This window comes from Protomyctophum bolini (genome assembly GCF_963924005.1).
Source record: "Protomyctophum bolini genome assembly, chromosome: 3".
Taxonomy (NCBI): Eukaryota; Metazoa; Chordata; class Actinopteri; order Myctophiformes; family Myctophidae; genus Protomyctophum; species Protomyctophum bolini.
Window position 1 is genome coordinate 30,909,570 of NC_137864.1, and position 13,148 is coordinate 30,922,717.

General features: G+C 41.5%; 1 protein-coding gene across 2 annotated transcripts in view; it reads right to left on the reverse strand.

Annotated features, from left to right (window-relative positions):
• sipa1l2 (signal-induced proliferation-associated 1 like 2) overlaps positions 1-13,148 on the reverse strand; it is an 87,114-nt gene that overhangs the window by 27,260 nt on the left and 46,706 nt on the right. For both annotated transcript variants that reach the window (XM_080759577.1, XM_080759576.1), the window contains exons 7-12: positions 12,772-12,875; positions 10,647-10,804; positions 9,766-9,952; positions 9,254-9,649; positions 7,994-8,268; positions 5,271-5,513 (exon numbers count right to left, since the gene is read on the reverse strand). In XM_080759577.1, coding sequence (XP_080615703.1) covers positions 5,271-5,513; positions 7,994-8,268; positions 9,254-9,649; positions 9,766-9,952; positions 10,647-10,804; positions 12,772-12,875 — 1,363 coding nt within the window. The remainder of the gene's footprint in view (positions 1-5,270; positions 5,514-7,993; positions 8,269-9,253; positions 9,650-9,765; positions 9,953-10,646; positions 10,805-12,771; positions 12,876-13,148) is intronic.

Here is a 13,148-nt window from a genome sequence, read left to right on the forward strand (position 1 = left end):
GTGATCTAGGAATTTTTGCTTATGCCAGTGCTTACCGTTAGGTCTCTCTGGATCAGCGTATATCAGCAGTGTAAATGTGATGTAACTGTCCTGGGACACATAGTATAGTTCACAGAAATAACATGGACAAATATGGCCATGTCCTCCTACACTGCCGTTGTTGCGGTGTCATATTCAGTTGACTGAATGGCACTGTGCTGTGTAGACCCATTCCCAATGACATCACCCCTTTAGGGTAGACAGCTATGTGAGTCAAGGGCCAGACATAATGATGTATGTATGCAGACACAATGTCACGCTGTTCCACTGTGTGTGAGCTCCTGCTGTCCTTGTGCAATATGCGCCTGTGTTCAATTCTGTAAATTGGCAACATGTTCCTGCCCCAATGTCTCCAGTTATCATGCACATCTACAGTACTTGCTGAGTTAAGTGATTTTGAACTATTAGGCTCTATTGTCTATTCTATACTTAGTCTACAGGAACTCCGGAGTGTAAGCCCACTAGCCGGAGTAGACACTAAATAATCTCCTGAGATGAAACGGGACCCACCAACACACACAAACACGGAATCCCAAGCCTCTGGACTTTATGGGTCGTATGACAAGCTGAGGGAAGACGTGGTGTTGTGACAGGGAAAACTGTCGGCTACACTTTCAATGCAGCTTCTGTGTTTATGATTGATGTTGCGTTCTTCACCTGCATGCCTTTCTTTACTCAATGGGACAGTTAATCAAACTAATGCATTTAATCAATAATAAAAAAATATTTAGAACAATAATTAATCATCAACAAGCCAAACGACAAACTCACGTGTCATGATGCGTCGTGTTGTGAGCTTGTGTGACATTGTTGTACGACAAAGTATTAAAAAAAACCTCAATTTGTATAATTAAAATATAGAAAAGCTTCAATTAATCACTCCAAATACTGGACGTTTGCATTGTTGGCACTCTAGGAATTTTATCTTCCTCTGCTGTTCAGAAATTATGAATGCAGTGAGAGTGTGAGTGAAGGATGAGCATTTCCATATGCATATTCAGCAGCTTCCTAGGCGGTCCTGGGTTCTGTTAAAAGTGCTGGCAGCTGTGAATTGACTCAACCAATTAACCGTCTGGCAACACCGCAAATGCTATGAATGGTGTCAAAGCTATAAAGGGGGAGAGCCTCAACAACCCTTCAACAAGGGGTTTAACTATCAATTCTATAGAAAACGTCATTGTCCTTTAAGTAGTATTTGGTCTAGAGGTTTTGTTTATGATTAAAAAAAAAAAAAAAAAAACATTAAATATAGCTGCAAGCAGCGATAAGGCGGGACCAAGAAAGTAGACAATACGCAAGAAGACAATTAGAAGACAATACACAAATAAGAATCATAGGCTGAGTTGGCGGTGCCCGGATTTGAACCCATGATCTTGTGCTTCAAATCCAAATAAACAAATAAATACTGACTGAGCTATCCGGACACAGTCAGTTTTCTCATTATAAACAGTAACATCATTCAGTGTTTTTGGTAACAAGTATGTGTCCTCGTTTTGGGCATGTCATTATCCATTTCTACAGTGTGTGTGCTGTTCATGTGTTCACGTACAAACTTCTCTTCAACAAAATCAGGGCAGAAAATCAGTTATAAGGATTTTTCAAACTGCTCAAAATGGCGGAAAATCTGAGGGCGGAGCTTACTTGTCAAAATGGAAGGAACAGGTGGAAACAAGTGCCATGAATTTTGGCCAAACAAAGCATGAGTTATAGCTGTTCAAAGGTTTCAAAATTGCTATAGCTCCCCCTTTGGCCAATTGGAGTATGACTGCTTTTAGTGCTATTTGGCATGACCCTCTTCTACCATACTGTAAAGTGTCATAAGCAAATGACGCTGCATGTATGTATTAAAGGCAGAAGAAGAATTTTCACAAACCAGCAATTTTCATTGGCTCATAAACTTTGTTTTTTCACTTTAAAAAAATATACTACGATTTATTGTCCGTATAGGTCCAAAGGTCACGTGTATAAGTTTTCGTGCATTTTGATCAAAGATCCTGGGAGGAGATACATTTGAACTGTTTTTCATATAAAAAAAAATGGCGGGTGATCTAAAGGTCAGAGGTCAAAAGTCAGAACACGAAAGTTGTTCGGCATGAGGAGACACATGTGTATCAAAGTGTCATTGCCAACGGTCAAACGGTTCATGAGATATGCACGTTCAAAGTTTGCATTTTCAATTGAGTGCTATAGCGCCACCATTTGGCCAATCGTCATGAGCTTTGCTTAGTCACCGTTTGGCATGGCACGCGAAAACCAGAACTGCTATTTTTGGCGGAAGAAGAAGAAGAAAAAAACCCCACAAAAACATTAAGTATCTTCACTTCGTGACTTTAACAAGTAGTGGAACTACACAATAATGAGAGAAATCACCATGATATAAAGACAATCGTTAAATAAGACCAGACATGCTGTCAGTACTGTAGCTCAATACAAGACAAATAAGGTCAGCTATTAATGCACAATATGCTAATTCCATTGAAGACAAATTATTCCCTGGTTCTTTTAATCTAATCTTCAGGTACTTATAATGCAAAGCATCCATCATATGACATTATTATTCAGGTTTCCACCCTTCTGATCCATGGCTCCCACAATGTATACAGTATATAATATGGTGCGTACATTTTTATCCTAAGTGGTTTACTCTCCATTGAGTGCATTCACGTTGTGAGATGCCCGTGAACAACTCACCATGTTGATGGTACAGTACAGTAGTAAGTGTATTTGTCCCTAACACAATGACACCTTTAATTAGTGTGAACTTCAACCTAAAACACAATTTCAGATTTGCTGCGGTTACAATTTTTGCCATTCTGCTTGATGCAACTAATGAGAACCAGTTGTCACTCCAAACCACAGAACTATGGGGAAAGCTGCAGTTGCAGAAATGGTGCCTAAATATTGCTTATTGCATTTTTCAAGTGGCATGTTAATACAAAGTCTTCTTATGACGGAATACTCCATCGTATAAGCTTTATTATTGATCAAACGGGATCGCTGTTCTTTTTTACTTGGCCTTTCCTTCTTCAGCGATCCTACTAGACCGGTTTCGCGCATGCACACTGCCGTTCACTTCTTGTATAGCGGCTGCCTGAAAAGCTGAATAACTCTAAATCTACAGAGCTCTCCATGGTTTTGACAAAACGCCTGATGTTCTGAGGTCTTTTCTGATTGTCCAGTGATCCCGATTGGAACATTGGCGTTTTCTAGAGAAAGGATGGCCTCATTTTAGCTCGCAAGCATTGACGCTAATATTTAGCATCTAAAATGGACGCCAAAAACAGATGTGCATCACACTAAAAACAAATACATCCGGGTCGGCAGTCAAGCACTGGCACTTTCGTCCACCAGGGGGCAGAGAAGGTGTTAAGTTGACAGTGTGATTGTAAAGGGTTCCTGTCCCATCATTTGGCAACAGAGAAGAGAAAACACGCCCCTCATTTTAACGAGGAAGGCTGTTTAGGATCTCAGGGAAGACATTAAGTTGCCATCGTAATCTCTGTCTTTATCTCCATCAATCCCGATAAACTTGAAATCAGATGAAGTGCAAATTATTCTACCTTTGTCCCGAGTGTGGATTATGTGTGCAGTGGCCTTCATTTTAGACTGCATGTACTGTATGTGTAGACTACACGTACTGACGTATCAGCTGATATATATATATTAGCAGATGCCCCCGGTCCCTGGGTTTCTAACAATGTGGCCCCTGAGCGATTTAGTTGAATAGCCCTGCTCTAGGGTGACATAAAATGTCAAAAACGTTATGGTAATATTTTAAACTAATTATCTCCCAGTCTTAAACTAATTATCTCCCAGTCTTTCGTTGTGTAAACCACCTCGGGCCCGGCTGCATTATATATGATACAATGGCCCTCAGTTGGGTAAACTCGGCCAAGGGTGATGGGTAATGTACATACGCCATACATGTTTTATGCTGACACAGAAAACCAACGAACCATGTTTTTATCCCATCAGATTCTCTCAGCTTTCCAGTCAAATTCTCACCACTTGTTAATTTTATGCTAATCATATTAGAGGACCTTGACCTAATTATTTGCACTGTTATGCAAATTAATCTCAGGGCTGCTGATGATTAACTGATAGAGGGCCCCATTGAAAGGTTCATGAAAGGCGCTATTCAAGTTATTATTATTGTGTCCAGAAGGACAGCTCTATGACAAAAATAAAAATAATAAATACAGAATGAAGTCATAGTACAGTCTGAGGCTGTACTATAGGCTTCCCTATAAGGAAATTGTAACATTAACATAAGGACTGATTGTCAAAAAAAAAAAACACAATTTTGCTGTAGTGCACCTATAACTTGCAACTGTAATCACAAAGTTTCTGCTTTTTTTATGCGCTATGCAAGATACTTGAAAGACCAATATATCCAGTCATTGTCAATGTCCAGTCATCTTTGGTATACAATGCGAGGACGATAGCCTTCCTAGGACATTAAGCAATTGCAATCAATATCACTTAAGTCACTCTCTCAGCCAGACGTCTCATTTTAATTAATTGGAAGTGGGCTACTCCTCCACCATTTAAATATTGGGTCAGAAATGCATTGCAATTATTGAAGCTAGAAAAGATCAGATTTGCTTGACGAGGTGCTAAGGATAATGTTGGCAGTTCCAGTTCACGGCGTTACCTTGCTACTTGACAATTTAAACAGCATCTTTGACTGAACTCTCAACAACTGCCCGTTTTATAACTATAACTATATTCAAAGTACCATTAACCCTTGGACTGTCACCCCTAATAGCAGCTTTTCAGTGCCTTCTGCCAGCTCTATTCATGAATTTAATAGAAAATAGAAAAATCTGTGATATACACAATATATCTTATTTTAATGCGGCAAGTATATAGTATTAGACACCCAGTCCTGATGGTGGCGGAAACTTCACCATTATGCCGATTTTGACCGAATTCCGAATCTGGCCGTCGCCATTTCCGGTTCAACGGTGAAAACATCCGCTATCTTCATTCACTTTGTTTTACAGTGATCTGTCTCCCATTCTGTGCGATCATTGTTTTTTTTTCATATCTAAGTAAAATTAAGCTTAGCATAGCTGCTCATTTTGAGCATCTACGCACATAAAGACCTTGTGCGTGCACGAGCGTGAGGATTTCGGCCGGTTTTAGGTGGACGGAATAAAACGATTCTGTCAATTTCGTCAACGGGAGTGCTGGATTTTGACGTCAATGTGCAGAAAGAGAAAAAGTACCTGGTTCCATCCTTTCTGTCAAAGGAGGTACTCCGTGATATAGTTCCATGGGCGTACTGGAACATCTGCTGCCCAGGGCTAGGACCTTGATTTGGTGATGTTCGAGAGAGGGGAGGAGCTCCTGGGATGGCCGAGACTCTGTGCCATGCCTGGGGTGTTGCAGCCATCCTGTAGGCTCCTTGGGGCCCATCCTGCTCAAGTTTATACTCCACCATTGGCACACGGTACACCTCTGACCAGCTCCTGGACAAATCACAAGTTGATGAATGAGTTCAACTTTACAATGCATTACATTTTGATCAACTTTCTCTCTCATCTGGTCCAGAATGTTCAACAAGACATTGTTGCAACATCATGGGTAATGGGTTTGTATACAGTTGGACTCTGACCTATCTTTCCTAGTATTCTGAATTATCTATTTAGTATACAGATTCATACTTAATTCAAGCTGAGATACATTAATCCAGATAGACTAGGGCAGTGGTGTTTTTCTTTCTTTCTTTGACATTTAAAGATAGTCCGTGCAGGCATTAATTTCACTGAGCTCTGTGCTGAGACATAACGCCCCATGAAAAATACAATGGAGGCTTATTTACGCCATGAATAATGGCATTTCATTCTCTCAATAACATCTTCCAAGTCTCAAATAAACCTCTCCTTCCCTGCAAGCCTCTAAAACAGAAACACACGCAACCGTTTCCACAACCCAGAATACGATAATTACTAACCTCGTACATGGTAAATCATCACTGTATAAGACACCCCACTGGTCCTAATGCTGTCGTCCCCTGGCAATTGGATCATGTATCACCAATTTGTAATGGTCACAATACGATACGAAAATAGCAAGGATTGCCTAAGCTTCATTTCTGTGCAATTAAAAGTAAATCAGCCAATTTGTTTTAGGACATCCTGACAGCGACTCTGAGAAAAATGTAAAGCTCTGATATAACTCTTTAGACTTCCAAAAAGAAGACAGATTAGAGAGACAGCATTGCTACTTAGGTCAGAACCGTTGTTGCAGGTTAGTGTGCTTGCCTATTAGGCAACCACGGTATTGTTCCAGCAATTACAGCACTAATATTGCCAGCCGGTCTGTTAAGTGGGGGTTGTTTGTGGGTGACTGGGTGTCACCCACAACAACCCTGAATTAACAGACAGGCTGCAGGCAGATGATGGAGTCTGAGAGAGACATAATCCACTAAGCTCACCAAAACCTGAGGATGACCCGCTCTGCTGCAACAGGAGCAGCAGATTCACCACAATTTAATTATGCCACATCACTGGGTATGTCTGCTTAATTTCCATTTAAAATGCACAGAAGGTAAATAAATAATTAAATGGCTAAAGGTCAAAAACATTTTGTGAATCACCAACCTGTGACTATGACCGCTGAAGGGGTCTGTGGTTGGAATTAAATCAAGTTTGCTTCTCTGTCTACGACGGTATGCCATTCTGTGGCTGTTATTTTGGGGGCCTAAACAAAATAAACATAATAATGCCAGATTACGTTTAGAGGATTATGTTTTAGTGATTACTTTTAGCTCAACCCTGTTGGAAAGCCTTAGTGTTATTACGTTACAATGACAAATGTTTAAACCTGATCAAGCTACATCATTAAATTTCCCTAAATCAAATAAAGAGTTTTAACCCAACCAGTAGAAGCGACCACGGCCCAAAGGGAGAGGTCGTGCTGAAACAACAGAGCTTCTTAATACGGCACAGTTGAGAAGCAGGAGTTAAACTATTAATCTGGTATCAGTGAGGTCAGATGTAGAGTTGCTGGCCGGCTCCATAGATCTAGTATGTCAAACCATTTATGGCTATCCAGGGTTTGATGAGGTCAGTGTCGTGATCTTCATGTATTAGTCCGGCAGTGGGAAATTTGGTATATAGTATTTTTATTGGCCTAAAATATTCTCTATATACATACATTCATGAATCCACTTGCTGACCTGCCGTCGGTATTGTGCACATTTTGTATAGGGGTTTCTTGTGACCCTACCATTAACATCCTATGTAAGGCAAAAAATAAAATAAAATGTTAAACTTTAAGTAGCATGTGACATGTATCCATGAATCCATTCTAAGCATTAGTTTTGCACAAAAACACTTGGGCTAAAAACAGCCATAGCCACTTGCCCAAATGTGTCCAAAATGTGCTGACCTCATCACATTTGTGCTGATGCACAATGAAAAACAGGTATGGCCAGGGTTCATGGCCATATATATTCTGTCTTGAGTGTAGAGGGTTTGATGATGTCAGATCGTTGTGATCTTCATATGTGGAGACGGCCATATGTGGAGCGTGTCACAAGGCGTTGACAGACTGACAACGTTCAGGAGCATGCCATGAGGCGTCGCGATCTTCATTAATGGAGACAGTCATATATGGAGCGTGTCACGAGGCGTGATGTCACAAGGTGTGATGGATTGACAACCATAACCATATATGGAGGCGTGAGTGACGGAGCGACGGACAGGGTTTGCTGGTTTTCATAGTAATCTGCGACCTACCGTCGCAATAAAACCAGGAGCATTTCAGATTTGTGTGTTAGCTATTCAAAAGTAGAAGATATACACACTCACAAATGCTATTTTTTTTTAATCTTGAAAGTGATAGAATTAGCCTCAGGTGTGTGTTAAAGTCATTATAACCATTTACTTCCACGGTGGACAAAATGCTAACCCAACAACACCGGTTTACACCCGAGCCCTCTCACCTTCGAGGATTCCCATCCTCATGAGGCTTTAGTATGACTACGCTGACCACGGCCGATGTCCTCAGCAGATCAATCATCTGCTCATGGGACAGGGTTGCTACAGCGACCCTGCAGATCTCCACCAGTCGGCAGCCAGGGCGGAGGCCAGCCTGCCAGGCGAAGCCGTAGGGCTCCACGTCAGCCACCACACCCTCAAAGTTGACATGGAAACCCAGCTGGCCGAGAGCGTTCCTCCTCAGGGTCAACTCCACAGCCTCACACCCTCGGCTCACCACCTGGACAGAATCAAAGATGACTATTAAGTATCATGTACAAAAAAAAATCATCAAAGCACATACGTTCAGACAAGAAACACGAACCCAAACCCACACACAGCTAATTAATTGATTTGTTTTAATGAAATTGCAGTTAAGTTTGATCAGACTAAATCTCAGTATGTTGACTCAATACACTTTACTGTACATAAGCAGAGACACAAGCATTGGTGACAGTGGCGATGAGAAAGGAGAGAAAGGTAATACTACATTTGAGTTATGTGTAAAGAAGGTTTATGCCTTGACAACACCAAAGGTTTTTCACAACAACAATGTTGGTGTATTTTCTTTAACAATGCTTTTCAAATACAATCCAGCAAACAGCACAAGGAGTATGGCTGATTAACCACATTCAATCTAATAGGCATACCTATTTTGAGTCATGTCATTATAGGTATTTCAAACATTTTCAAAAATAGCATAGCTACAAGTTTACAACACATCGCAATTCACCTTGAGGTTTTTTCTTGGTCATTATAATCCACACACAAATTCCCATGGCAGATTAGTTATCTGTAGTAACTGAAACTATGACTATGTTCTATTCACGGTAGACTGAGCAGAGCTTTGCCAAATAACTTGGCAAAGCTTCTTAACAGCATTAGGATGATGGACTAATAATAGACCATCATCGTCATTAGTTCTACCTCCAAAGGCTTGAGATAGAAGCACAACTGCAATAAATCCACTAAATGTGCAGATAATGGTCTGAGGCATAATTACTCACACTAGTAGGAGGCTAGCCAAATAGAATTACAGGATTTATGAAAACTAATTTTAAGTGTACACTGATCCAGTATGGCATCTACACTGCCATGAGTGCCGTGAGATGATTCACTAAATTAAGTTAAAGAATATGAGTTATGTTAAAGAAAAGCATTTGAATATCGTCTAACTATTTTCTATTCAGTGGTCTGGTGCCAGGGACCAACCACAACCCTCTTACCTCTAGCCTCTGCATGATTTCCTTGCCATCCTCCCAGCATCCCTCCTGGGTAGAGAACACGACACAGTCCCCTCTCTCATAGAACACCTTCACAGTCCCGGCCATGGCGCTCCATCCAATGAGGTCCCGACAGTAGCAATGGAACAACACCTCTTTGCTAGCCTCTTCTATCAACACCACCAAGTCGTTGGAGATGGCCAGCAGGCAGCCTGTGTCCGCCGAGTGGACGAAGTCCCGGGCCACCACAGCCCAGGACACGGCCCCGCTGCTCTGGAGGTGGGCGTTTCTCCGTGGCCGAGTACGCTCTTTCTTCTTCCCTCCCAGTGTGATGAAACTGAACTTGGCACTAGCAGAGCAGTCCACTGGGGTTGCACTTACAAAGTTCTCTGCCAGGTCCTATGAACGATTATGTGTTATTATTAATTAGTATAAATTCTGAATGAGTTTCAAAAGAAACATGGTAAAAAAAAAGTGAAGAGCTCAAGTGAAGACCTCAAAAAACAAGAGTATACCTTGAGGTACTCCTGTCGTGTGCGTGTCGCCATGGCACGGAACTTTTCAGACTTGTGTGCAGCATGCTCTCCGTTGATCATCTTAGCCAACAGGAAGTCTCTAAAGGCTGGGGAGTGAGGAAAGATCAACCCCGGTGGGACTGTGGGGCCGAAAACTGGCACATCTTTTGATCTGGTTACAGCAACGCTAAAGAGAGAGAGAGAGAGAGAGAGAGAGAGAGAGGGAGAGAGAAATAATGATGATAATGACATTTTACATTATTTTGTATTTTTAACTGATAGTACATACAAATGACTTCTGATGAGTCAGCAGGAATTCGGGAGGTCAATCTCATGTCAACATGTGGCTGACTGGTTCATTTTGGCCAATCATGGGAATGTTTGGTTATGTCCACTCTGTTATCCTAATAGCCAGAATAACACACCTGATTACCCAATAAATATGATGATTATTATTATTGTTAAATTAATATATTTATACGAGTCTGATATGCTGAGTATGCATGTCCTTTTACAACCTGCACTGCTTCACACTCATTTGGTTACAAACCCTAACCAACCTTACTCTGTACAATCACATTCTTGTGTTGTTGGCCACTGGAGAACTTGGGATTTTCTAAATTGTGCTGATGGGCAGCTCGACATTAATATTTGAGAAAAATGTAGTGTTATGCATGCACCGCTCCACCCAGAGGTTTCTTGTTGATCCAGGGATTTGATCCTAATTATCTTCAGTCCATGGTTGACGAAATAATAACATTATGTACGAATGGATTATTTATATTACAAGAGACTGGAAGACTGGAATGTGTAGTCTTTACCTCCCAAAATGGAAGACTGCTTTGGATAAACTTTATTAATCTTTTTTCTCATTTACTCACCTGTAGCAGGTGCCGTCTGTACAGGGATTGTGGACTCGAACGATGATGAAGATGTGCTGGAAGTGGGAGCGAATGTTTCTGGGAGTGAAGGGGAGAGCTCCAGGCTCCTGGAAGATGACAGTGACAATGTCGTTGCCGATGTGCCGCTTCCTCAGTAGCTATATAAAGAGAGGAATAAATAAACACAAGGGTCAATGTGTTATTTACAGTGTATAGGTTAAGGGGAAGCACAGGTTAACACACCAAACGCCCGGGATTTAATCCATTAAATCAGAGCACCCAGCAATTTATAGCAGCAGAGCACATTAGGCGACAGACCAGGCGCTACCCCGGATGTAGATGAAGTAGCTTGATGTAGCCAAAAAACTCCCGAGGCAATAGACAACGGGAGGTATGATTAATTCTAACGTGAGAAGCGACGGGACCGCGATGGGCTGTCCAACACATAATCTTTGCTTAGAATTGGACGGAATGATTTAGATCAAGAATATTGGACGGAATGATTTAGATCAAGAATTATTCACGTTTTAAGATTTTCGGTCTCATCTGCTAAAATGGGGGGGAACATGACAATTAAAATGGATGCAATTTATATACATTTTGTCCTGATCAGTGGACCATAGCTTTTGGTCCCATGCACTGCTCACAACATCTCATCTCCAAATGAAACCATTCATGTGTGTCATGCTGCCCGAATGTATAAGCTTGTGGAATAACGAAAGAATTTCCGTAGTGGTTAGACTAGAGCATTATGCCTTTCATGCGGAAGGTTGTGTGTTCGAATCCTGCCTGGGGTCGACGTCAGCAAGGGCATGTGGTCGCAATGGATTCCTAACGCCAAATCAAATGGGCTCAGATCTGAGCCAAGTCTCCTGAGGAGGCGCGTCTGAAGCCTGTCCTGGACGGAGTATCCGGACGTAAAAACAAATCCATCCAATTATATAGACTATTATATGGCTTTATATCATGTCCTGTCGTTGCAGTGCGGTACTACTGTATACTATGTGTCATTATGTATGGTCTCACAATGTTACTGGCACCAATATCAAGACATTCCTTTAAATTAATTTAATCTTCCATTTTGTAACGTCTGTGTTCCAGATGAGATAGAGTTGGTCACTAACCTCTGGATCAGAACAGATCAGTAAACAGGATTGAGAGAGGAATATTATGGCTCAATGAGGGATCAAATGCCCAGGGGCCTCCAGAGGATTCATGGCTTATCCCAGACTATCAACCATGATCTAAGTATCCAGCACCAAATCCAAACAAATCCTTCTAATCAACAACACTAAGACACAGGCAACGCATCCGAGCATTCGTTGAGAGCTCAAAGCAAGCAAGGACATTAAATCCTGACCTGCTTTGCAGGGATTCCAGCTATTGACTTAATACTGTAGCCAGAAGGCTATCTCAGATTGGCATACTGTACTACATACAGTACATTCTGTCACTCCAAACAATCCACACCAAGGATCAACTCAAGGCTCTAACACACATTACCATTGTTAAACCATTACCGTTCAATATACACTTTAATTATTAAATATGTTTGAGGTCCCAGGCGTTGGGATCAAATGACACCATTGTTTGGTGGTCTTTCTATTTGAGCTGTGTTTGTGTCTGCTGGTCACCCTCATCCGGTCCCAGGCGCATAATGAGCCGATCTCACCGGGAGCATTAATTGGCGGTTGCATGCCGAATCGTTGCCACGGCAACATCTCCAGCAATAGAAATTCCAATTAACAACTGACTGAAGAAAGAGGCTGCCTGTGAAATGAGAAGTGCCAGTTCTAATGAGGAGAGGCAGGGAGCGACTAAACGGGGAGAAACCACCAGCAGTTGTGTTGTTATGATGAAAGAAACAACTAAAGTTAATTATGTACTTTGATTATGGCCAATTTTGGCCGTAGTGACTATTATTTGACACTCGCAATATTGCGCATTATTGAAGAATGCATGCCTAAGCTGCGGGCCCCTTTATCCATCATGAGGACCATGTTAACCTCTCCCTCGTCACAAAAGAAGCTTGTATCCAAAACATGACGTGTGTTCAGACTGTGAAAAAAGTCAACACACACACACACACACACACACACACACGCACACACACACACACACACACCTGTTGTCGGTTGTTGGGTGTGTAGGGCAGCAGGGTGGAGACGTGGAACATCAGTTCATAGTCCTTATAAGTGGTGTACAGAGAATGGGTACCTGTGGAATCAGCTGATAGACAAAAAGAAAGCCTGATGTCAGAGACAGTCACTTAACATGTACAATGTCACCGATGTTCTTTTATTAACCCATTTAGACCTGAGGCCAACGTTTTTGTTTTTCCTGTTTTTTTTAAAACGTTCAAATTCGTATAAAAAAACCTACAAAAATAGATAATTACGTTGCTACATGTATGACAACAACTACACTAAGGTAGCTCCCGGATTGAAAGTTATAACATATAGGTTACAACAGGACTAAATAGGTTTAATAAACCAAGTACCT